Genomic DNA, 25,274 nt, shown 5'->3' on the forward strand with positions numbered 1-25,274 from the left:
AATCTGACCAGCAGCCCAGCTCTTTTCCCATGCTTCCTTGGTAAGTAGTGCATCTTTCCAGGTCTCCATCGATGCAGTGAGTTGTTGGCAGCTCTTTGAGGTTGGTGGACGCGTTCCGCGGGGACTGATCGTCGGGCGCTCCAGGTCAGGCCGAGTGACGGGGCAGGCTCCGCTGCCGCTTGCAGCTGCCGGGGGCCCGGGCTGTCGATTGGGTCGGGCCCCGAAGCCGACACTTAATCCCAGAGGGCCTGGCTGCTGGCTGGATCGGGCCCCGAAGCCGACTCTCACCCCCGGATGATCTAACTGCCGGCTGAACCGGGCCCTGGAGCCAACTTTCAGCCCCGGAGGGCAGGCTGCTGGCTGAAACAAGTCCGTAAGCTGAGTCACGATCGCGGAGGCCTCTGCACCAGCTGAGCCTCAGGCTCGATTTCCGAGGTCGGCGGCGGAGGCCTCACTTCTGGCAGCCATGGATGGCCACCAACGGGGCTTTACGGTGGTCGCTCCGGGGAAGCATCTGGGGCACCTTGAGGTCTCCGACGTCACTTCTGTGTGGTCATCTGCTCCAGAGAGGTGCTGGTCGGAATGGGCCGTGTCTCCAAGCTCTCCGGCACGGTAGCAGACCGCGGGGTCTCCGGGAACGCGGTGGGCGTCGGACCAGGCCTTGCTGGTCGGGTCCAGGTGCGGTCTGGAATTGAAGAAGCAATTCTGGCGTGTCGGTGATCTCCAGCCGGGTCAGTAGCTTCGCCAGGGTGTTGTTGATCTTGCTAGACGTAGCAGATTGGAGGTTTAGAAGGGTTTCTTGGGTATAGGATAGTGCAGAGGGCAGTTTTCTCGTGAGAGCATGTGCAGAGTCGCCAGTTACTGGCGCCATTTTAGAAGGGCGCCAAGTACCCCAAGGTCTTATCCTTAACATTCAAGTCCAACATCTGCCCAACCACTGAGGTCAGGCTAAATTAAAGGCCCTGTAATTTCCCTTCATCTCCCTCCCTCCCTTCTTGAAGAACAAAGTGACATTTGCAATTTTCCATCAGTCGTCACAGTGGAAGGCACTAGCAGTATGCCAGGAGTTTGAGAGTGCCGGGGGCAGAAGTCAGAGTAATTGCGATCACAAGGGAGAAGGTGCTTGGGAAGCTGGAAGGTCTGAAGGTAGATAAGTCACCTGGACCAGATGGACACCCCAGGGATCTGAAAGAGGTGGCTGAAGGGATCGTGGAGGCATTAGTAATGATCTTTCAAGAATCACTAGATTCTGGCACGGTTCCGGAGGACTGGAAAATTACAAATGTCACTTCAGTCTTCAAGAAGGGAGGGAGGGAGATGAAAGGAAATTACAGGCCCTTTAGTCTTACCTCAGTGGTTGGGCAGATGTTGGACTTGAATGTTAAGGATAAGGCTTCAGGGTACTTGGAGGCCAAAGTCAGCATGGTTTTCTCCAGGGAAAATCTTGCCTGACAAATCTTTTGGAATTCTTCAAGGAAATAACAAGCAGACTAGACAAAGGAGAATCAATGGATGTTGTTTTCATGGATTTTCAATAAGGTGTCACACATGAGGCTGTTTAACAAGTTCATATACCAGGGTATTACTGGATGGATAGAGCATTAGTTGATTAGCAGGAGGCAAAGAGTGAGATTAAAGAGAACCTTTTCTGATTGGCTGCCATTTGTGGGCTGCCCAGCACAATCCTCACTGATTTGCTCTGATGCATTTCACTGTGTGTTTCCATGTATCTGTGACAAAGAAAGCTGATCTTTATCTTATCGCTGGTCACAGCCTTTTCTCCAGAGTGGGGATAAGACTGGAGGGCAAAAGTTTAAGGTGAGAGGGGAGGGGAGGAATTTGAAGGTAACCAGAGGGGAAAGTTTTCCACACGGAGGGTGATGGCCTTGTGGAAGGAGCTGCCAGAGAAATCGGTAGAGGAGGGTATTACTCATCATTATCGTTGTGTGCTGTGTCCTGTGACGTGGGTGATCACGGTCTTCTATCTGTCTTTAATCTAGAAAATTCCAATAATCTCTTCAAAACATGACCCTGTCCATCCTGTGCTGTAACTCATGAATGTCTTGCGCTGTCGGGTGAAACATTTTCTTCCTTTGTTTTTTCCCGTCACTGCAAGATATTTGAGTTTCTCTTTCCTCAGTAGATGTCACAAAAATTCCAGCTGCCGTTTCCTGATTGATGATATCACTTACTTACTTACTGCCTGTTACGCTGCTGGCGTTTAGGGCAACAATGAAGGTCCTCCCTCTCTGGCGGTGTTCAAGGCTTCCTTCACATGTCAGTAGCTTCCTCTCAGTTTTCACTACTGTCAGCCATGCAAGTCCTGGGTGGAGACTCTGGAATACTGTTACACTCAGATGTAGAAGGATTCTTCATTGCTGTTTCCATAACAATTCTGTTTGACCAGTCAGGGTTGTTAGCCCTGAGCTGAACCTCCGAACCTGGAGGACCAGTGGACCACACTTAGTCTGGTGTCTACCCTTTGTCCTGTTTGGTATGGGTGACCCTACCAAGAGCCAAAGCACAAAGATCTGACTCCAGCCAGCAATGCTTTCCACGTCATCATTGAGACAAGGTTGTAATCCTCAAGGAGGAGTGATGATATCGCTCTCTTCTTCCTATTCCAACTTTTTTGCGACACTTCCTCATTTGTTTCTCTGTCCGTCCATGATACCTTCATCGTTCTTCGCAAAAAACACATTTCTGCAGCTTCGAGTCTTCTCTGGTTTCGATCTGATATTGTCCAAGGGTCGCTTCCGTACGTTAGTGTGGAACGAATGTAGCACCGCAACACTCTGAGTTTCGTGCCCATAGAAATTATGTTATGCTTCAGTATCTTGCTCCTTGTATGGGCCGAGCTGCCAGAGGAGGTGGCAGATGTGGATACAATTACAACAAGAAGAACACACCTGGACAGGTACATGGATAGGAAAGATCCAGAGGGAGATGGACCAAACATAGGCGATCACGATTGACATCTTGGTCAGCAAAGGTGTGCTGGCCTTGAAGGGCTGTTTTTGGGACTACACGTCCCTGTAACTCTATGATTAGGAAGGCTTATGGAATGCTTGCTTTTGTTAGTCAAGGCATTGAGTTCAAAATCAAGTTGCAACTTTATAAAACTCTGGTGAGGCCACATCTGGAGTATTGCATACAGTTCTGGTCACTGTAGGAAGGATGTTGAGGCTTTGGAGAGGGTGTAGAAGCAGTTTATCAGGATGATGTCTGGTTTAGAGGGCTCGTGCTATCATGAGAGGCTGGATAAACTTGGGTTGTTTTCTCTGGAACGTCGGAGACTGAGGGGAGATCTGATAGAGGGTTATAAGATTATGAGAGGCACAGATAGAGTAGACAGAGAGTATCTGTTTCCCAGGGTTGAAATGTCTAATACCAGAGGTATTGAAGGTGAGGGGGGAAATTTCAAAGGAGATATGAAAGTTAAGTTTTTCATTCAGAGAGTGGTAGACGCCTGGAATGCATTGCCTGGGGTGGTGGTAGAGGCAAATACATTAGAGGCTTTTAAGAGACGTTTGGATAGGCACAATAATATGAGGAAGATGGAGGGATATGGATATCGTGTAGGTAGGAGGGATTAGTTTTTGGGGATTTTCGAATTACATTTTTTAGCTGGTTCAGCACAACACTGTGGGCCGAATGGCCTGTTCCTGTGCTGTACTGTTCTGTATTCTTGTTCTATATTCTTGTATTCCAACCCCTTGGTGTGGCAGCATCGATGGTGCATAGACCATAAAACAATAAGATATTAGGCCACTTGGCTCATCGACTCTGCTCCACCATTCTACCATGGCTGATCAATTTTCCCTCTCAGCAGCCCAATCTCTTTCCTTCTCCCCATACTCCTTCATGCCCTGACTAATCAAGAATCTATCAATCTCTGCCTTAAATATACCCAATGACTTGGCCTCCACAGCTGTCTGTGGCAATGAATTCCACAGATTCACCACTCCCTGGCTAAAGAAATTCCTTCTCTTCTCCATTCTAAATGGACGTCCCTCTATTCTGAGGCTGTGCCCTCTGGTCCTAGACTCCCCCACTGTAGGAAACAGCCTCTCCGTATCCACTCTATCAAGGTCTTTCAACATTCAACAGGTTTCAATGAGGTCACCTCTCATTCTTCTGAATTCCAGCGAGTACAGGCCCAGAGCCATCAAACGCTCCTCATATGATAACTCTTTCTATCCTGGAAACATTTTTGTGAACCTGCTTTGAACCCTCTCCAATATCAGCACACCTTTTATAAGATAAGAGACCAAACCTACTCACAATATTCCAAGTGTGGTCTGACCAGTGCTTTACAAAGCCTCGACATTATATCTTTGTTTTTATATTCTAGTCCTCTTGAAATGAATGCTAACATTCCATTTGCCTTCCTCACCACAGACTCAACCTGCAAATTAACCTTAGGGAATCCTGCACAAGGACTCCCAAGCCCAATACACAGTGAGTACACAATAGGTATACACATAGCTCTCTGCTCTGGATGACACCTGTCTGCAGGGGTTAAATGTTAAGGGCCCTTTGGAACAGCTGGAAACCTCAAGGGTCAGTACACTGGAACCTCTGACTCCGTGCTCCCCGAGGACAGGTGACCCAGGCTGTCGAGGGACATTACCAGGAATGTGCAGGAAGGCAGAGGAGGTCATTCACGGTCCTGCTAGCTGTAAGGAGGCAAGGATGCAATGTTGAGACCTTATAAAGCTTTGGTCAGATTGCACTTGGAGTATTGTGAGTAGTTTTGGGCCCCTTGTCTAAGAAAAGATGTGCTCGTAGTTTTGAGGATATAGAAGAGGATCACAAGAATGATCCTGGGAATGAAAGGGTTAATGTATGGGAAGTGTTTGATGACTCTGGGCCTGTACTTGCTGGAGTTTAAAAGATTGAGGAGGGATCTCATTGAAATCTATCGAAAGTTGAAAGGCATAGATAGAGTGGATATGGAGAGGGTGTTTCCTATGGTGGGGGAGTCTCGGACCAGAGGGCACAGACTCGGAACAGAGGAAGTCCATTTAGAACAGAAATGAGGAGGAATTTCTTTAGCCATTGGGTGGTGAATCTTTGGAATTTAATGCCATGGACGGGTGTGGAGGCCAAGTCACTGGGGTATATCTAAAGCAGATATTGATAGGCTATTGATTAGTCAGGACGTCAAAAGTTACGGGGAGAAGTCAGGAGAATGGGATTGAGAAGGATAATAAATCAGCTATGATGTTATGATAGAACAGACTTGAATGGGCTAATTCTGCTACTATGGTTGGTGGAAGAGGCCCGAAGGGTTGCGTGGCCTTGTCTTACATCTAACTCATTTGTGCAACGGCAAGCTTGTGGGTGGATTGGAAGGCTGGCCAATGGCGTGTTTGCAGATGGATGGGAAGGCTGGCCAATGATGTGCTGGCAGATGGATGGGAAGGCTGGCCAATGGCGTGCTTGCAGATAGATAGGAAGGCTGGCCAATGGCATGCTGGCAGATGGACAGGAAGGCTGGCCAATGGCGTGCTTGCAGATAGATGGGAAGGCTGGCCAATGGCATGCTGGCAGATGGACAGGAAGGCTGGCCAATGGCGTGCTTGCAGATGGATGGGAAGGCTGGCCAATGATGTGCTGGCAGATGGATGGGAAGGCTGGCCAATGGCATGTTGGTAGATGGATAGGAAGGCTGGCCAATGGCGTACTGGCAGATAGATGGGAAGGCTGGCCAATAGCGTACTGGCAGATGGATGGGAAGGCTGGCCAATAGCATGCTGGCAGATGGATGGGAAGGCTGGCCAATGGCATGCTGGCAGATGGATGGGAAGGCTGGCCAATGGCATGCCGGCAGATGGATGGGAAGGCTGGCCAATGGCGTGCGGGCAGATGGATGGGAAGGCTGGCCAATAGCGTACTGGCAGATGGATGGGAAGGCTAGCCAATGGATGGGAAGGCTGGCAGATGGATGGGAAGGCTGGCCGATGGATGGGAAGGCTGGCCGATGGCGTGCTGGCAGATGGATGGGAAGACTGGCCGATGGCGTGCTGGCAGATGGATGGGAAGGCTGGCCGATGGCGTGCTGGCAGATGGATGGGAAGGCTGGCCGATGGCGTGCTGGCAGGTGGATGGGAAGGCTGGCCAATGGCGTACTGGCAGGTGGATGGGAAAGGTCGCCAATGATATACTGGCAGATGGATGGGAAAGCTGGCCGATGGCATGCTGGCAGGTGGATGGGAAAGCTGGCCAATGGCATGCTGGCAGGTGGATGGGAAGGCTGGCCGATGGCGTACTGGCAGGTGGATGGGAAAGGTCGCCAATGATATACTGGCAGATGGATGGGAAAGCTGGCCGATGGCATGCTGGCAGGTGGATGGGAAGGCTGGCCGATGGCGTACTGGCAGGTGGATGGGAAAGGTCGCCATGCCATGCTTATGGATGGATGGGACGTGTGGGGAGGGCTTCTGGCCACAGTTTGCTACAAGTGTGTGTGCAATAGGTGACTGAACGATGGTTCACTATCTGAACACATCTGGAGAAGTGTGTGAGACACACACACATGATTGCAGCTCTGGGTGGTCGGTGTGGGCTGGGTATACACACCGGCGTGGGAAAACATGACTTCCACATTGGGGATGACCCCAGACTGGACAGCAGGCATCACCCAAAAATTTCAAACCAGCAGCCAGCCTCATCAGGGAACGAAGGATCGTTGGACGTACAGATCACCCAAAGGCAACTGGAAAGAGGTGAACAGCCCTGAATGGGGGTGATCATGCAGGCAGCAATCTAGAGAGTTAAAAGTCAGTGCAGTTCCCGACTCAGGTTTAATGTCACCGACATGCTGTCTCCTGGCTGCTGTACAATGCAATATATTAAAACATGCTGCAGATTACAGTGAGATCATAATAAATAAATAAGGTGAACAAATAAATGAATAGATAGAGAGAGACTAATTGATAGAAAGAGACAGACAGACACAAAAACAGAGACAGACAGACAGAGAGAAAGAGAGAGACAGAGAGAGAGACAGAGAGAAAGAGAGAGAGTCAGAGAAAGAAAGAGAGAGAATCACACAGAGAAAGAGAGACAGACACACACACACAGAGAAAGAGAGAGACGGAGAGAAAGAGAGAGAGACAGAGAGAGAAAGAGTCAGAGAAAGAGAGAGAGAAACAGAGAAAGAGAGACAGAGAAAGAGAGAGTCACACAAAGAGAGAGAGAGAAAGAGAGAGAGACAGAGAGAGAAAGAGAGAGTCAGAGAAAGAGAGAGTCACACAGAGAAAGAGAGAGACAGAGAGAGAGAGAGACAGAGAGAGAAAGAAAGAGAGTCACACAGAGAAAGAGAGAGACAGAGAAAGAGAGGGAGACAGAGAGAGAGAGAGAGAGAGAGAGAGAGAGAGAGAGAGAGAGAGAAACAGAGAGACAGACAGAGAGAGCGTAAAGAGGCTAAAATCGTGATGCAGTGCTCATTGCTTTGTGCACTGCTCGGAAATCTGACAGAGTGGGAAGAAACTGATCCTGAATTGTTCAGTGTGAGACTTCCACCTCTTGCCGAAGGGAGAGCGGCTGCTGTCAGTCATCCGGGGGACACAAACCCAGTGTTGGGAGGCACAAGCGCAGACCAACCAGCCATTGCGACTCTTCCTCAGCCACTGCTGTCTGATGCTCAGCTCTGCATTCATCCTCTTTGCAAGTTTTGGTGCATGCCATAATTGCATGTTTGGAAACCCGACAGATCTGGACCCCTGTCTCCCTGGGTCATCGGAGCAGGTGGTTTGCACAAGTGAGCACTTTCCAGCGCTCACTCCAAGTGAGCCAGGAGTTTCTTGGCTATTAGCAGTCACCAGTCCCACTGACTTCCCCCAGCAACGTTCGACTCAGGTGCCACGGTAACGTAGCTGTCATAGCTCGGGCCATGCAGGAATGGTGAGTTCATTTCTGACGTCCTCTGTGAGGAGTTTGTACGTTCTCTCTGTGACCGTGTGGGTTTCCTCCCACAGTCCAAAGACGTACCAGTTAGTAGGTTAATTGGTCGTTGTAAACCAGTGGGTTGCTGGTGGTGCAGCTCATTGGCCTGGAAGGGTCTATTCCACACTGTATCTGAATAAAATTAATAAGTATACGTTTGCTATGTGCCTGATATGAAACTTGCAAAGGAGGAGGGCACAGTTTGTGCCGAGGCCAGTCTAGCACACACAGCACACCTCAGAACAAGAATCTCGCTAACACATTCTGTTTAAACGTGGTACCTGCATGCTGTCCAGCGTGCTCTGGAGCGTTAAAGAAACAGCAGGAAAAACATTTACACATCTGCCCAAACCAGGCAGGTACGTTTCCAGACATTCCACGTAACTGCGCCCCCACTGTTCTCCCTCTCCGCCCCACACGAGGCCAGACCTCGCCCTACACGGCTCCACGGCCATCTCAGCGCATCAGCTGATAGTCTGAGGCAGCATACACAAAACACTGGAGGAACTCAGCAGGTCAGGCAGCATCTAAGGAAATGAATAAACTGTCAATGTTTCAGGCTGACACCCGTCACCAGGACTGGAAAGGAAGGGGGAAGATGCTAGAATAAAAAGGTGGGGGGAGAGGACGTGAGGTAGGTGAAGCTGGGTGAGTGGGGATGATAAAGGGCTGGAGAAGAAGGAATGTGATAGGAGAAGAGAGTGGACCATGGGAGAAAGGCAAGGAGGAGGGGCACCAGGGAGAGGTGATAGGCAGTTGAGGAGAGGCCAGATTGGGGAATTGAAGTTGAGGGAAGAAGGAGGGGGCAAAAAAAAGGTACCAGAAGTTGGAGAAATCGATGTTCATGCCATCACTTTGGAGGCTACGCAGATGGAATATAAGATGTTGCTCCTCCACCCAGAGAGAGGCCTCATGTTGGAACAGGAACAGGAATCAGAATTGAAACGTTTGGCCATCGGGAGGTTCCACTTCTGGTGGACAGAGCAGAGGTGCTCGACGAAGCAGTCCCCTAATTTACGACGGGTCTCGCCAATGTAGAGGAGGCCGCATCGGTAGCATTGGGACACATCGGTCGACCCCAGCAGATTCGCAGGTGAAGTGTTGCCTCACCTGGAAGGGCTGTTTGGGGCCCTGAATGGAGGTGAGGGAGGAGGTGAATGGGCAGGCGTGGTCCTGAATGGAGGTGAGGGAGGAGGTGAATGGGCAGGTGTGGTCCTGAATGGAGGTGAGGGAGGAGGTGAGTGGGCAGGTGTGGTCCTGAATGGAGGTGAGGGAGGAGGTGAATGGGCAGGTGTGGTCCTGAATGGAGGTGAGGGGGGAGGTGAATGGGCAGGTGTGGTCCTGAATGGAGGTGAGGGAGGAGGTGAATGGGCAGGTGTGGTCCTGAATGGAGGTGAGGGAGGAGGTGAGTGGGCAGGTGTGGTCCTGAGTGGAGGTGAGGGAGGAGGTGAGTGGGCAGGTGTGGTCCTGAATGGAGGTGAGGGAGGAGGTGAGTGGGCAGGTGTGGTCCTGAATGGAGGTGAGGGAGGAGGTGAATGGGCAGGTGTAGCACTTTGGTTGCCTGAGGGACAGTGGCTGAGGAGATTAGTGGGAAGGGACGAATGGACAAGGGAATCACGGAGGGAGCGATCCCTTTGGAAAGCAAAGAGATGGTAGGAGAAAAAGATCTGTCAATAATCTGCCCACTTCCCAATGATGATGTGTGGCCCAGTGACCATTCAGTCCATCTGTGGGCACGCTCCTACCCCAGCCCACCTCCTGAAAGCTTCCCTCTGTTGGCCCCTCCATTAAAGCTGAATCTCTTGAACTATCTCTATTCCTCCATTCTCTGCTTGCTCACATGGTACGTGTCTGTCTGAGAGCCTCTTCGACACCACATTCAGAATAGTTTCAACAACCACCCCTGTATCCCACTCCAGGTCCGTTATCTGAGAAAGGATGTGCTGACGTTTGAGAGGGTTCAAAGGAGGTTCATGGAAATTATTCCAGGAGTGAAAGGATGCTCCTATGAGGAGCGTTTGATGGCTCTGGGTCTGTACTCACTGGAACTCAGAAGAATGAGAGGAAATCTCACTGAAATCTATCGAATATTGAAAGGCCTCAATAGAGTGGATGCAGAGAGGATGTTTCCTATGGTGGGGGAGTCTGGGACCAGAGGACACAGACTCAGAATAGAGGGGTGTCCATTTAGAACAGAGGTGAGGAGGAATTTCTTTAGCCAGAGGGTGGTGGATCTGTGGAATTCATTGCCACAGGTGGCTGTGGAGGCCAAGTCTTTGGGTGTATTTAAGGCAGAGGTTGATAGATTCTTGACTGGTCACGGTACAAAGGGATCTGGGGAGAAGGTAGGAGATTGGGGCCGAGAGGGAAAATAAATCAGCCATGATGAAATGACAGAGGAGACTCGATGGGCCAAATGGCCTAATTCTGCTCCTATACCTTATGGTCTTATGGTACCAGAATTGTAAACAGCTGCAACAGGACTTCCTGGCAACCTACGCTCAAAGCCCCAACTGTTGAAGGCAAGCATGCCTCCTTTACCACTCTAATGATTAGTGTGGCCTCGTTCAGGAGTTGTGGACCTAGACCCTAAGATCCCTCTGTAACTCAGTGCTGTTCAGGGTCCTGAGCAAAATGCTGGGGGGTCAGGCAGCAGCTATGAAAATGAATAAACAGTCAACATTTCAGGCTGAGACCCTTCGTCAGGAATGGAAATGAAAGGAGAAGACGCCAGAATTGAAAAAAATAGGGGGAGTGGAGTGAGAACGAACTAGAAGGTGGTAGGTGAGCCAGGTGGGTGGGGAGTGAGGCTGGGAGGTGATTGGTGGAAAAAGTAAAGGGCAGGAGAATAACAAACTTGATAGGAGAGGAGAGTGGACCGTGGGAGAGTAGGAAGGAGGACGGGCACCTGGGGGTGGTTATAGGCAGATGAGAAGAAGCGGTAAGAGGCCAGAATGAAGAATTGAAGAAGAGGGAAGGGGGAGGGGAAAAATTACTTGAAGCTGGAGAATTTGATGTTCTTGTCATTGGGTTGGAGGCTACCCAGATGGAATATGAGGTGTTGCTCCTCCACCCTGAGGGTGGCCTCATCGTGGTAGAAGAGGAGGCCGCCGACCGACGTGTTGGAAAGGGAACAGGAATTGGAATTGAAATGTTTGGCCACCACTGGGAAGTCTGGCTTTTGCCAGATGGAGTGGAGGTGCTCGATGAGGCGGTCCTCCAATTTACGAAGGGTCTCTCCAATGTAGAGGAGGCTGCATCATTGGCACCAGGCATGATAGACAGTCCCAGCAGTCTCGCCGGTGAGGTGTTGCCTCACCTGGAAGGGCTGTTTGGGGCCCTGAATGGGGGTGAGGGAGGAGATGATTGGACAGATGTAGCACTTAAGCTGCTTGCCGGGATAAATGTTGGGAGGCAGATTAGTGGGGAAGGACGAGTGGAGAAGGGAATCACGGAGGCAGCGATCCCTGTGGAAAGCAGAGAGTGGGGAGGGAGGTAAAGGTGTGTTTGGCGGTAGGATCCTGTTGAAGATGGTGGAAGTTGCAGAGTGATGTTTTAAGGGTCCTGTACATTCTTCTGTTACATTTGACTGCCCAAAGTACAACAGCTCACACTTGCCTGAATTAAACTCCATCTGCCATTTCTCTGCCCATATCTGCAAATGATCTGTATCCTGCTGTATTCTTTGCCAGTCATCTACACTAGGGGTCCCCAGCCTCCGGGCCGTGGACCGATACATTGCCGCGAAGCATGCCAGTGTGCAGCGGTAGCCAGAGTGCACCCAGCACATCTTAAAGAAAAAAGCCGAAATAAACAAGCTAATTAATTAGATGCCGCCCTGATCACTCAGATCTGGGCTGACATTTACGTGCCAGGCGGCACCTAATTAATTAGCTTGTTTATTTCGGCTTTTTTCTTAAAGGTGTGCTGGGTGCATCCTGGCTACCGCTGCACCCCTGTGTGCTTCATGGCCCGGCATCGGTCCACGGCCCAGAGGTTGGGGGCCACTGATCTACGCTATCCACAACAGCACCAATCTTTGCTTCGTCTGCCAATTTACTGAAGATTAAAGATAGATTTCAAAGATGAGTTTTATTTGTCACAAGTACATCAAACAAAACAGTCCAAGGACATACTGAGGGCAGCCCATAAGCGTCACCAAGCTTCTGGCACCAGCGCAGTGTGCTCACAACTCATGAACCCTAACCCGTATGTCATTGGAACGTGGGAGGAAACCGGAGCACCCGGCGGAAACCCACGCGGACACGGGGAGAACGTACCAACCACTTACAGACAGCGGTGGGAATTGAACCCTGATCGCTAGCGATGTAAAGGGTCACGGTAACCGCTACCCTACCGTGCTGGCCCTTACTAACCCACCCACCTACATCTTCACCCAAGCCATTTCTAGACAACAGAGGTCCCGGCACCAGAGATTCCCATGGAACACCACTGCTCGAGGACGTTAAACCAGAGTAACTCCTCTCCAGAATCTGAATCTGGTTTCATATCACTGACATGCGGAGAAAATTGTTGTTTGCTGGCAGCAGTACTACCCTCTGTCGTCTGATTAAATTCTGAATCCAGCAATTCCCTTTCTAACAAGTCTCCATGGATCCTGTACATCTCCCACAACCATCTGTATCAGCCAAACCTGCCCGATTCACTCACACCCGCTCACACCTGCCCGATTCACTCACACCCGCTCACACCTGTCTGATTGACTCACACCCGCTCACACCTGTCTGATTGACTCACACCCGCTCACACTTGTCTGATTGACTCATACCCATCTGTATAACTCACACACGGCTGCACAGTGCACATGCACTCCCACCCATCCAAATCACTCCCGTCTATATCGCTCACTCCTGGTCACACCCGTCCACATCGCTCACTCCCGATCACTCCTGTCCACATCGCTCACTCCCGGTCACTCCCGTCCACGTCGCTCACTCCCGTCCACATGACTCACTCCCGGTCACATCCCTCCACATCACTCACTCCCGGTCACTCCCGTCCACGTCGCTCACTCCCGGTCACATCCCTTCACATCACTCACTCCCGGTCACTCCCGTCCACGTCGCTCACTCCCGGTCACATCCCTTCACATCACTCACTCCCGGTCACTCCTGTCCACGTCGGTCACTCCCGTCCACGTCGCTCACTCCCGTCCACATCGCTCACTCCCGTCCACATCACTCACTCCCAGTCACTCCCAGTCACACCCGTCTACGTCGTTCATTCCTGGTCACTCTTGTCCACGTCACTCACTCCCAGTCACTCCCGTCCACGTCACTCACTCCCGGTCACATCCCTCCACATCACTCACTCCCGGTCACTCCCGTCCACATCACTCACTCCCGATCACACTCATCTACGTCACTCACTCCCGGTCACACCTGTCTACGTCACTTATTCCTGGTCACTCCCGTCCACATCACACACTTCCGGTCACTCACGTCCATATCAATCACTCCCGGTCACTCCTGTCCACGTCGCTGACACCCGGTCACTCCTGTCCACATCACTCACTCCTGGTCACTCCTGTCCATGTCACTCACTCCCGGTCACTCCCGTCTACGTCACTCACTTCTGGTCACACCTGTCTACGTCGTTTATTCCCGGTCACTCCTGTCCATGTCACTCACTCCCGGTCACTCCCATCCACGTTGCTCACACCCGGTCACTCCCGTCCACGTCACTCACTCCTGGTCACTCCTGTCCATGTCACTCACTCCCGGCAACACCTGTCTACGTCGCTTATTCCCGCTCACACCTGTCTATATCAATCACTCCTGGTCACTCCTGTCCACGTCACTCACTCCCGGTCACTCCTGTCCACGTCGCTGACACCCGGTCACTCCTGTCCATGTCACTCACTCCCGGTCACTCCCATCCACGTTGCTCACACCCGGTCACTCCCGTCCACGTCACTCACTCCCGGTCACTCCTGTCCATATCACTCACTCCCGTCCACGTCACTCACTCCCGGCAACACCTGTCTACGTCACTTATTCCCGCTCACACCCGTCTATGTCAATCACTCCCGGTCACTCCTGTCCACGTGACTCACTCCCGGTCACTCCTGTCAATGTCGCTCACACCCGGTCACACCCGTCTATATCAATCACTCCTGGTCACTCCTGTCCACATCACTCACTCCCAGTCACTCCGGTCCATGTCGCTCATTCCCGATCACGCCTGTCCATATCACTCACTCCCAGTCACTCCCATCCACATCACTCACTCCTGGTCACACCTGTCTACGTCGCTTATTCCTGGTCACTCCCGTCTATATCACTCACTCCCGGTCACACCTGTCCACCTCACTCACTCCCGGTCACACCTGTCTACGTCGCCAATTCCCGGTCACTCCCGTCCACGTCGCTCATTCCCGGTCACTCCTGTCCACATCACTCACACCCGGTCACACCCATCTACGTCACTCACTCCCGGTCACACCTGTCTATGTCACTTATTCCCAGTCACTCCCATCCACGTCACTCACTCCTGGTCACTCCCGTCCACGTCACTCACTCCCGGTCACACCTGTCTACGTCGCTCATTCCCGGTCACTCCTGTCCATGTCACTCACACCCGGTCACACCCATCTACGTCACTCACTCCCGGTCACACCTGTCTATGTCACTTATTCCCAGTCACTCCCATCCACGTCACTCACTCCTGGTCACGCCCATCCACCTCACTCACTCCCGGTCACACCTGTCTACTTCACTCATTCCCGGTCACTCCTGTCTACGTCGCTCATTCCCGGTCATGCCCGTCCACGTCACTCACTCCCGGTAATACCCGTGCACTTTGCTCACTCCTGGTCACTCACTCCCGGCTGCAACAAGGCCAAACGCCACCCCTGCTTGCCCTGCACATCCCCGTTGACGTACAGTCCTGGCCATCCCATGCACTCCCACGGCCAGGAGTGTGTCTGGAGCCCCGTGTTTACCTGACCATCCTGGCTGGACACTGATGGGATAGGATCGGGTCCGGCCTCACTCTCCTCCCTTGCGGACTTTCTGATGAAGTGAAGAGAAAGGTAGATCAGGCAGGGAAAAGTCTTGGAGTCCGATCAGATCCCATCAGTGACAGTCACGGCTTCAGCTAACCTCCCTGCGCTTTGCATCTCCGCCCAACCACCCTCAGAAGGGATGTCACTCGAGAGCTCAAACCCACCGTTAGCGCAACGCCATTACAGCTCGGAGTGTCGGAGTCTGCTGTCCAATCCCGGGATCCCGAGGAGTTTGTACGTTCTGCCGTGGAGCCTGTGGGTTTCTCCGGGTGCTCCGGTTTCCTCCCACAGTCCAAAGACACAGCGGTTAGCAGGTCAATCGGACATTGTAAATTGTCTCGTGATTAGATTAGGATTAAATTGGGGGTTGCAGGCAGCGCAGTTGTAGGGACGGTTCCGCGCTGTATCTTAAAATAAGATGAACTAAAATAATTGCAGTCGTGCAGACACAGGCAAAGGAAAATGATCCACTTGATCCACTGACTTCAGCAGCCAGTCAGACCACGGAGCCCCAGCGTTAGCCACCGGTGACCACAGGGGCGGCACAGTTAGCGCAACCCCTTTACCGTAAGACCGTACACAACGGAGCAGGATCGAGCCATTCAGCCCATCGAGTCTATGCGACCATTCTTAAAATTTATTTCTTGAGATACAGCACAAAATAGGCCCTTCCGGCCCTTTGAACTGTGCCATCCAGCAGCTTGCCGATTTGACCCTAGCCTGACCGGGGACAATTTACAATGACCAGGTTACGTACTAACTGGTACATCTTTGGACTGTGGGAGGGAACCAAAGCACCCGGAGGAAACCCACACGGTCACAGGGAGAACATACAAACTACTTACAGGCAGTGGTGGGAATTGAACCTGGGTCGCTGGTACTGTAAAGCGTTGTGCTAAACACTACGCTCCCGTGCCGTCTCAAGCTTACAGTGCTAGCGATCACCGTTCGAGGTTCAATTCCCACCGATCTCTGTTTGTGCGTTCTCCCGTGGCCACGTGGGTTTCCTCCTGGTGCTCCAGTTTCCTCCCATAGTCCAAAATCATGTGGGTTAGGGTTAGTGAGTTATGGACAGGATACGTGGGAACTGGAAACATGATGACACGTTGAGGATGCGCCTGGCACACGGTGCTGGTCGTTGACACAAACAACGCTGTTAACTGTAGGTTTCGATGTACGTGTGACAAGAAAAACTAATCCTTACATTTATGAGAAAATCTGCAGATGCTGGAAATCCACACGCAAAACGCAGGAGGAACTCAGCAGGTCGGGCAGCATCTACGGAGAGGAATAAACAGTCGGGTATTGGAGACTGCTTTGCTGAGCACCCACAAGAAAAAGCAGGATCTCCCGCTGGCCACCCATTTCAGCTCTACTTCCCATTCCATTCCGACGTGTCAGTCTATTGCCTCCTCTACTGCCGCAGTGAGGCCACACTCAGGTTGGAGGAGCAACACTCCATCGATTTCTCGAACTTCCAGTTATGCCCCCCTTCGCCATTCCCCATTCCCATTTCCCTCTCTCACCTCATCTCCTTACCTGCCCATCACCTCCCTCTGGTGCTTCTCCCCCTTCTCTTTGTTCGATGGTCATCTGTCCTCTCCTATCAGATTCCCCCTTCTCCAGCCCTTTATCTCTTCACCAATCAACTTCCCAGCTCTTTACTTCATCCCTCCCCCTCTCCTGGTTTAACCAATCACCTACCACCTTGTACTTCTTCCTCCCCTCCCCCACCTTCTTACCCTGACTTCTCCCCCCACTTTCCAGTCCTGGTGAAGGGCCTCAGCCCACGCTGACTGTTCACTCTTTTCCATAGATGCTGCCTGTGCTGCTGAGATCCTCCAGTGTTTTCTGTGTGAATCATATTGAATCAGACCATGGAGGCTGCTGTGACCTCTGGACCAAGTAGATGGGACAGGGTGGTGCTGGCATTTAACCCCGGAAGGCAGCCCAAAGTTTTCACAGCAATGACCCCGGAGACCAACCCAGCCCTGGGCTACCGGTGATAGTCAAGCCCAGTGCTCAATCAGAGATGGACCGGTTCAGGGAACATCCGGAAGGAAGACAGGGAATTCTAGAGCACAGGGTCAGGGCAGTGGTAGAGGAACGGGAACAAACAGAATTGGAGGGAGATCTCTGAGGAACTGAGAACCACGGGGACTGAAAACGTGAATCAGGAGAGAGCGGCAGGAAATAGAACAGGGTCGGGTGTGGTGGGGTGGGGGTCCCATGAAGGGAAGGAACCTGGGTGGGTGGGGGATGTCCTACGAAGACAACATTCCTGAATGGTGAGGGGACCTGTGATGAGGGGATGATCCCGGGGTCCCACAGAGGGGAGGATCCTGGGATCTGACAGAGGGGAGAATCCTAGATGGGGATGAGGGGTCCCACAGAGGGGAAGATCCTGGGAGGTGAGGGGTCCCAGAAAGGGGAGGATCCTAGGTAGGATGAGGGGTCCCACAGGAGATATGATCTTGTGCGGGGTGAGGAGTCCCACAGAGGGGAGGATCCTAGGAGGAGGTGAGGAGTCTCACAGAGGGGATGATCCTTGGGGGGTGAGGGGTCCCACAAATGGGATGATCCTGGGTGGGGGGGGGGTCCCAAAGAGGGGATGATCCTGGGGGGGGTGAGGAGTCCCACAGAGGGGAGAATACTAGGAGGAGGTGAGGAGTCCCACAGAGGGGATGATCCTGGGTTGGGGGGGGTCCCACAGAGGGGCGAATACTAGGTGGGTGTGAGGGGTGTCACAGAGGGGATGATTCTGGGCAGTGAGGGGTCCCACAGAGGGGATGATCCTGGGTGGGGTGGGGTCCCACAGAGGGGAGAATACTAGGTGGATGTGAGGGGTCCCACAGAGGGGATGATTCTGGGCAGTGACGGGTCCCACAGAGGGGATGATCCTGGGTGGATGGGGCATATAAATGGAGAAGATCCTGGAGAGGAGGGGGCCCCCCAAGTGGGAGGTTCGTGGTGGGAAGGTCCTGTGAAGGGGAGGCTCCTGTGGCAGGAGGTGGGGGAAACGATTTGGGATTGGGGGTCTGGGCGGCAGGAAGCCCACAGTTTGCTCCCTTGTTGCCGAGCCGAACGCCGTGCCAGCAGGGTGTCAGGACGCGGTGACACACTCAGGAACAGCACGGCTGTACAGCTGTGAGCTCAGACCCAGACATCTCTCGCCAACGACACGCCAACCCGGCTCGCACTCACCTCTAACAACTGGACGGCTCCCTCATGCTCCCTCTTCACTTCTACCTGAGCCTGAAGCAGAACAGTTTAGAAAGCGGCATTTCAGTACACGTCAGTGTCTGGACAACCCCTGTATTACAGCAGGACCCCTCCACCGTCTCTCAATGAGCATCCCCCAGCACATCGACCTCGGGGAACACAGTTACTGGAGGAGACAGTTCAGCTCCTCCACACTCTACAAACCTTCCTCATCAGAGTCGGGGAGGGGTGGAGAGACCTGAGGGCAGAGGGGGTTACAGAGATGGGGAGGGGTGTAGGGACCGGAGGGGGAGGGGTGTAGGGGAGGGAGGGGGTTACAGAGACAGGAGGGGTGTAGGGGAAGGAGGGGTTACAGAGACAGGAGGGGTGTAGGGGAAGGAGGGGTTACAAAGACAGGGAGGGGTGAAGGGGAGGGAGGGGGTTACAGAGACAGGGAGGGGTGTAGGGAAGGGGAGGGGTGTACAGAGACTGGAAGGGGTGTAGGGGAAGACTGCATCCCTGATGCTGTGGTGTATACTGGTGTTTTCCCAGAATCAGACAAGGTTGAGGGAAGCGTTCTGTCCCCTCATTCCCTGAGGAGAAGGCCCACCCCAGGGAGGAGCACCCATGGGTGACAAGCAGCCTTTTTGTTGCCCCCTCACCTTCTGCAGCTCCCTGATCTCCTGCTGCTTTGTCCTGAGGGTCCCCAGAGCCTCCACATACTCCAGCTCCAAGCGCTGTCTCCGGCCGGCTGCTTCTCTCATATGCTGCAAGAGACGGACAGAGCATCAGTGACGGCTCCACCCGGCACCACAGACCGCCAGGCCCGCCAATCCCAACAAACAGGCAAGCATTGCCATCTGGTACGAGGATTGCAGGGCATCTGACCACAAGCCCCTACAAAGGTTTACAAGGACTGCTGAGGGGATCATCAGGGTCTCTCTTCCACCCATCAGAGATATTTATCTGGAGTGCTGCATACGCAGGGCCCTTGGCATTGTCAATGATCCCTCCCAACCATCCAACAATCTCTGACCCATCAGGCAGGAGGTACTGTGGCATTAGGGCAGGGACTGTTAGGATGGGAAACAGCTTCTTCCCCCGGGCTGGAAGACTAACAAACTCCCTGATCTCATCACGTACGAAGCACCAGAGGTGTTATACTGTTTACTTTTTAAACTTGTATTGTAAATGCACCTTATTATTTGTTAATTTCTTTGTGGTAATGTTACTTTATGTGTTATGTGTGTGAGCTATACCTACTCTGGTATTCAAAGTGAATTTATTATCAACGTACATATATGTCATTTTCTTGCGGGCATACTCAATAAATCAATAATAGAATAACAACCATAACAGAATCAGTGAAAGACTGCCCAACCTGGGTGTTCAACCAGTGTGTAAAAGACAACAAGCTGTGCAAATACGAAATGAAAGAAATAATAATAATAAATAAATAAGCAATAAATATCGAGAACATGAGATGAAGAGTCCTTGAACCTGAGTCCATTGGTTGTGGGAACATTTCAATGGTGGGGCAAGTTCAGTTGAGTGAAGTTATCCCCTTTGGTTCAAGAGCCTGATGTTTGAGGGGTAATATCTGTTCCTGAACCTGGTGGTGGGGGTCCTGAGGCTCCTGTACCTCCTGCCTGATAGCAGCAGTGAGAAGAGAGCATGGCCTGGGTGGTGGGGATCTCTGATGATGGATGCTGCTTTCCTGCCATGGCATCTCATGTAGATGTGCACAACGTTGGGAGGGCGTTACCCGCGATACACTGCACTGTATTACTACTTTCTGTGGGATTTTCCATTCAAGGGCATTGGTGTTTCTATACCAGGCTGTGATGCAGTCAGTCAATATACTCTCTACCACACATCTATGGAAGATGGTCAAAGTTTGGACGTCATGCCAAATACTTGCAAACTGCTAAGGAAGTAGAGGTGCTGCCGATCTTTCTTTGTAATTGCACTTACGTGCTGGGTCCAGGACATGTCCTCCGAAATAATAACACTGAGGAATTGAAAGTTGCTGATCCCCCAGTAAAGAGTGGCTCAAGGACCTCAGGTTTTCTCCTTCTGAAGTCATCAATAATTAACTCTGTGGTCTTGCTGACACTGAGTGAGTGGTTGTTGCTATGACACCACCCAGCCAGATTTTCAATCTCCCTCCTATATGTTGATTTGTCACCACCTTTGATCCAGCCAAGGACAGTGGTGTCATCAGCAAACTTAAATATGGCATTGGAGCAGTGCTTAGCCACACAGTCACAAGTGTAAAGTGAGTAGAGCAGTGAACTAAGCACACATCCCTGTGGATCATGGAGGAGATGTTGTTGCCCATCCGAACTGACTGGGGTCTGCAAGTGAGAAAATCCAGGATCCAGTTGCACAAGGAGATATTGTTTTGCATCTTGGTCCAGAGGAATGTTGCTTCATTTGACGGTATACGTGTGTCCAGCTGAATGACAATAAACTGAACTTGATCTTCAGGAATCCCAGGGATGGTGCGGACCTGTTCCAGGACAGTCACCAATCCACACACTTCCACGTAGTCTTGCTTTTAACCCAAAACATCGACAGCTCCTCCCCTACAGACGCTGCTCGACCCACTAAGTTCCTCCACAAGGGACACCACGGTAGAGCAGCAGCTAGTGCAATGCTATAACAGTTCAGGGCATCGGAGTTCAGAGTTCAATTCCGGCGTCCTCTATAAGAAAGTTTGTACGTTCCTTCCCACGTCCTTGTGGGTTTCCTCTGGGTGCTCCGGTTTCCTCCCACAGTCCAAAGATAGTTTAATTGGTCATTGTAAATTGTCCCATGACTGGGCTATTACGGGGATGGGGTGGAGATATGTCTCTACCAAAGGAGGGGTAAGGCACTTCCCTCCGCTAGCCTGCAGGTCACCCTTGGGCAAGGTGTAGCACTTGCTTAGCCCACCCTCCCCACCCCCCGATCAGGGTCTCATGAAGCCATGGGAGCAGGTGGTGGATGGTTTCATGAGCAGCTGGTGCAGATCACAAGTCCTGGTTACGTGACCACTGTTGCCAGGCAGAAAATCTCTGGAGAGTATTGATAACGGTTGTGTCACTTGCCTTGTAAAGTCACTGCCCAGAAGAAAGTGAGGGCAAACCACTTCTGTAGAAAAATTTGCCAAGAACAATCATGGTCATGGAAAGACCCTGATCACCCATGTCATATGACACTGAACATATTGAATGAATGAATTAGGCTAAGGTTAAATAGGTCAGTTGTCAGGTGGTGCAGCTTATTGTAAGGGCCTGTTCCAAGTTATATTTCTAAATAAACATTTTTTAAATAATTTAAAATGTAAGTTCCCCTAATAAGTTCCTCCAGAAGATTGTTTGCCATTCTTTGATTGAAAATAGTTTTCCTTATATCCCTTATACCCCCTAACCTAAACCTATGGCCTCTGGTCTCAGACACGTCCCTGGAGGGGAAAGGATTCCTCACGGTCAACCCAATTCTTGCCCATTGTAGTTCTGTAGGCCTCACCCAAGTTCCCCTCAACCTCCTCCTTCAAACAGACCCAACATGTCCAACCTCTCTCATCCCTGAACTGCTTCATTCCATTCCAACAGATTTTGGGAATGAAAGGGTTAATGTACGAGGGATGCTTGATGGGTCTGGGCCTGTGCTCGCTGGAGTTTGGAAGAATGGGGTGGGGGGGGGAGCTTATTGAAATGTATTGAATATTGAAAGGCCTAGATAGAGTAGATGTGGAGAGGATGTTTCCTATAGTGGGTGAGTCCAGGACCAAAAGGCATAGCCACAGAATAGAGATGAGGAGGAATTTCTTCAGCTAAAGAGTGGTAAATCTGTGAATCATTGCCACGGACCACTGTGGAGGCCAAGTCACTGTGCAAATTTAAAGCAGAAGTTGATAGGTTCTTGATTAGTCAGGATGTCTAAGAGTGTGAACCAGATTTGATTAGGGAGCTTAAGGTAAAGGAACCCTCAGGAAACAGTGACCAAAGTATGATACGAGAGCAATAATAAATCAGCCATGATGGAATGGTAGAGGACTCGATGGGTAGAATGGCCTGATTTTGCTCCTATGTATTATAGTCCCCACAGGGCTGCAGAAGGGTGGCAGTACACACCCGTGACCCAGGGCTTCTGAACCTGCGGCTCACCTTCACCAGCTGCTCCAGGCTCTCCAGCTTGCCTCGGAGATTCACCCTCTCCTTCACGGCCAAATCCCAGTCCGAACTCACAGCAGTCAGCACGCCCTCACGATAGTCATCTCCTCGGTTCACCTGACGATAGGGCAGTCTGCGTTAGATCTTCACATTCATGTTCAGTTATCACACGTACATCGAAACATGTAGTGAAGTGCGTTCTTCGCGTCATCAACCAGCACAACCCAAGTTATTCCTCTCCGTAGATATTACTTGACCTGCTGTGTTCCTCCAGCATTTTGTGTGTGTGTCACCTAACGATGTGCTGGGGACAGCCCTCAAGTATCACCACAATTTCCGGTGCCAACACAGCAGGCCCACCATGTTAAGACGATAAGACAGGGGTTCCCAGCCTTTTTTATGGCATGGAGCCTTACCATTAACCAAGGGGTCCATGGACACCCCCCCCCCACCTCCCCAGGTTGGAAACCTCTGCCATAAGACATAGAAGCAGAATTAGACCATTTAGGCCATCCAGTCTAGTCTGCCATTCCATCGTGGCTGATTTATTATTCCTCTAGTATAAATATTATGATCACTGTCTCCTAAGGGTTCCTTTACCTTAAGCTCCCTCATCAAATCTGGTTCACATGACACTACAGCCATTCCCCTAGTGGGCTCAAACATAAGCTGCTCTAAAAAGCCATCTCACAGGCATTCTACAAATTTCCCTTCTTAGGATCCAGCACCAACCTGATTTTCTCCAACCTACCTGCATATTGAAATCTCCCATGACTATGTCCCCATTTTCAGCAGAACAACAGCACAGAATGAGGTCACTGGGCTCACAAAGCAATCCCACCCTCTTCGAATGTAACTGAATCCCCCCACCACCCACCTCCTTGGTGTGTGGGAGGAAACTGGAGCACCCAGGAAAACTACACAGGCTTGTTGGGCCTGAAGTCCCTGTTACCGTGCTGTATCTCTAAAAAAAATAAAAATAAAAAGCCGAATTAATACTTCACAAACCACAGCCACCAATGCTATGTGGCTTGTACAGGAAGAGTGAGATGGGCTGAATGGTCTCTCAACTGTTATTCAATAAATCATTATACTAACAAAAATGAAGGAAAAGAATGGATGATTTTTATGATATTTCTAATCTGGCTTTGAGCCAAACGTCTCAGAAACTCTTGGAGCTGGGTTCTGAACTGGGAGATGTTCCTGTGGGACGATGTGGTAATTACGCAGTGAACTGTCCTTTCAAAACAGCTGGAAACTAAACGTTCACTCAGCAGCCCCCTGAGAACAGACACACACAGTACCTCGCACAGTTAACCCCTTCAGCTCCAGGTGACTGCTGCCTGTTGAGTGGAGAGCATTCCAGCTGGTTGCCTCACAGCCTGGCACGCAGGCTCCACGGCACAGGGCCGGAAAAAGCAGCGGAGGGCTGTACACTCACCCAGCCCCGTCGTGGGCACAACCCTCCCCACTGTTGGGGACATCTTGAAGAGGGCAGCATCCATCGTGGACCCTCACCCACTGGGACGTGCCCTCTTCTCATTGCTGTCGTCAAGGAGGAGGTACAAGAGCCTGAAGACCCACACTCAACGTTTTAGAACAACCTCCTCCCCTCTGCCCTCCGATTCCTGAATGGACAACGACCCCACGAACACTACCTCGTTATTTCTGCACATTGTATGTATTGTTATTTCATGTTGTAGCTTATAGCAATTTTTTAATGCATTACACCGCACTGCTGGATTGAGGAGGTGTTTGAGCGTAAGAAAGCCAAATCCCAGGAGCTGGCAGAGCAGTGCCAGGCCACAGACAGAGATGGAGGGCACGATGTGAGCCTATAGAGGTGGGGTGTAGGGGTAGATCCCTTTGTTCAAACGCCCTACCGTTCACTGAAGGGCCAGGAAAGAATAAACAGGAAGGATGGCTTCCCATGTCAGTGGATTAAACCCAGTGACAGCGATACAGAGCTGTCAATGGAAGGACTTGAAAGAGTTGGAAAATTCTCTCCCAGAAGTTTGGGTTAGGGCTTAGGGTTTAGGGGTTGAGGGTTAGGGATAGGATGTAATTATGCGGGCAGTGGGAAAATTGTCCATCTTGTGTTTCTTGATCTCGTTATGGGAGAATCAGTGTCACTTGACCCTGCCACTTTGATGTGGCTCTTGCCTTCATTAACCTGGTCTAATAGTGCTTGTATTTATTGAGATCTTAGGGATAGCGGAATGGTTGGGATGTAGGTGAGGGGCTGGAGGAGAGAGGGTTGTGGAGGTCAGGGTTAAAGGTAGTGTTGGGGGATGGAGCGGAGGGCCTGGAGGGGAGAAGGGGGGCCTGGCCAGGCCAGGATTTGAGGGGGTGTGGAGGCTAGGGCACCACCAGAGCATAGTGATTAGCACATGCTACTTCAGCTCAGGGCATCAGAGTTCACAGTTCAATTCCGGTGTCCTCTCTGAGGAAATTTGTGCGTTCCTTCCTGTGACCGAGTGGGTGACCAGTGGGAGCTCCAGTCTTCTCCCACAGTCTAAAGGTCTCACCACACTTTGTGTGCTATTGGTCCTTGTAAATTGTCCTGTGATTAAGCCAGGGTTGCTGCACGGTGAGGTTTGAAGGGCCAGAAAAGCCTGTTCCAAGTTTACCTTTACGTGTCACATCTACATCGAAACACAGTCATTTGTGTCTGCAACCAACGAAGTCCAAGGATGTACTGGGGGCAGCCCTTAAATATCATGGGATGCTCACAACTTATTAACCCATACCTTAGAAACCATAGAAACTACAGCACAGAAACAGGCCTTTTGGCCCTTCTTGGCTGTGCTGAACCATTTTCTGCCTAGTCCCACTGACCTGCACACGGACCATATCCCTCCATACACCTCCCATCCATGTATCTGTCCAATTTATTCTTAAATGTTAAAAAAGAACCCGCATTTACCACCTCG

General features: G+C 51.3%; 1 protein-coding gene across 11 annotated transcripts in view; it reads right to left on the reverse strand.

The window, feature by feature from the left end:
• The window catches only part of rimbp2b (RIMS binding protein 2b), a 205,875-nt gene that overhangs the window by 91,951 nt on the left and 88,650 nt on the right, over nt 1-25,274 (reverse strand). For 5 of the 11 annotated variants that reach the window (XM_063074042.1, XM_063074051.1, XM_063074050.1 and 2 more), the window contains 3 exons: nt 22,336-22,458; nt 18,844-18,948; nt 18,185-18,235 (listed from right to left, as the gene is read on the reverse strand). In XM_063074042.1, the coding sequence (XP_062930112.1) occupies nt 18,185-18,235; nt 18,844-18,945 (153 nt within the window). In that variant the 5' untranslated portion in view covers nt 18,946-18,948; nt 22,336-22,458. Of the gene's footprint in view, nt 1-8,234; nt 8,481-14,917; nt 14,988-16,184; nt 16,259-18,184; nt 18,236-18,843; nt 18,949-22,335; nt 22,459-25,274 lie in introns of those variants that run through there. The other 6 variants (XM_063074044.1, XM_063074047.1, XM_063074043.1 and 3 more) reach the window with 3 other exon arrangements.

This window comes from Mobula hypostoma, chromosome 21 (genome assembly GCF_963921235.1).
Source record: "Mobula hypostoma chromosome 21, sMobHyp1.1, whole genome shotgun sequence".
Classification (NCBI taxonomy): Eukaryota; Metazoa; Chordata; class Chondrichthyes; order Myliobatiformes; family Myliobatidae; genus Mobula; species Mobula hypostoma.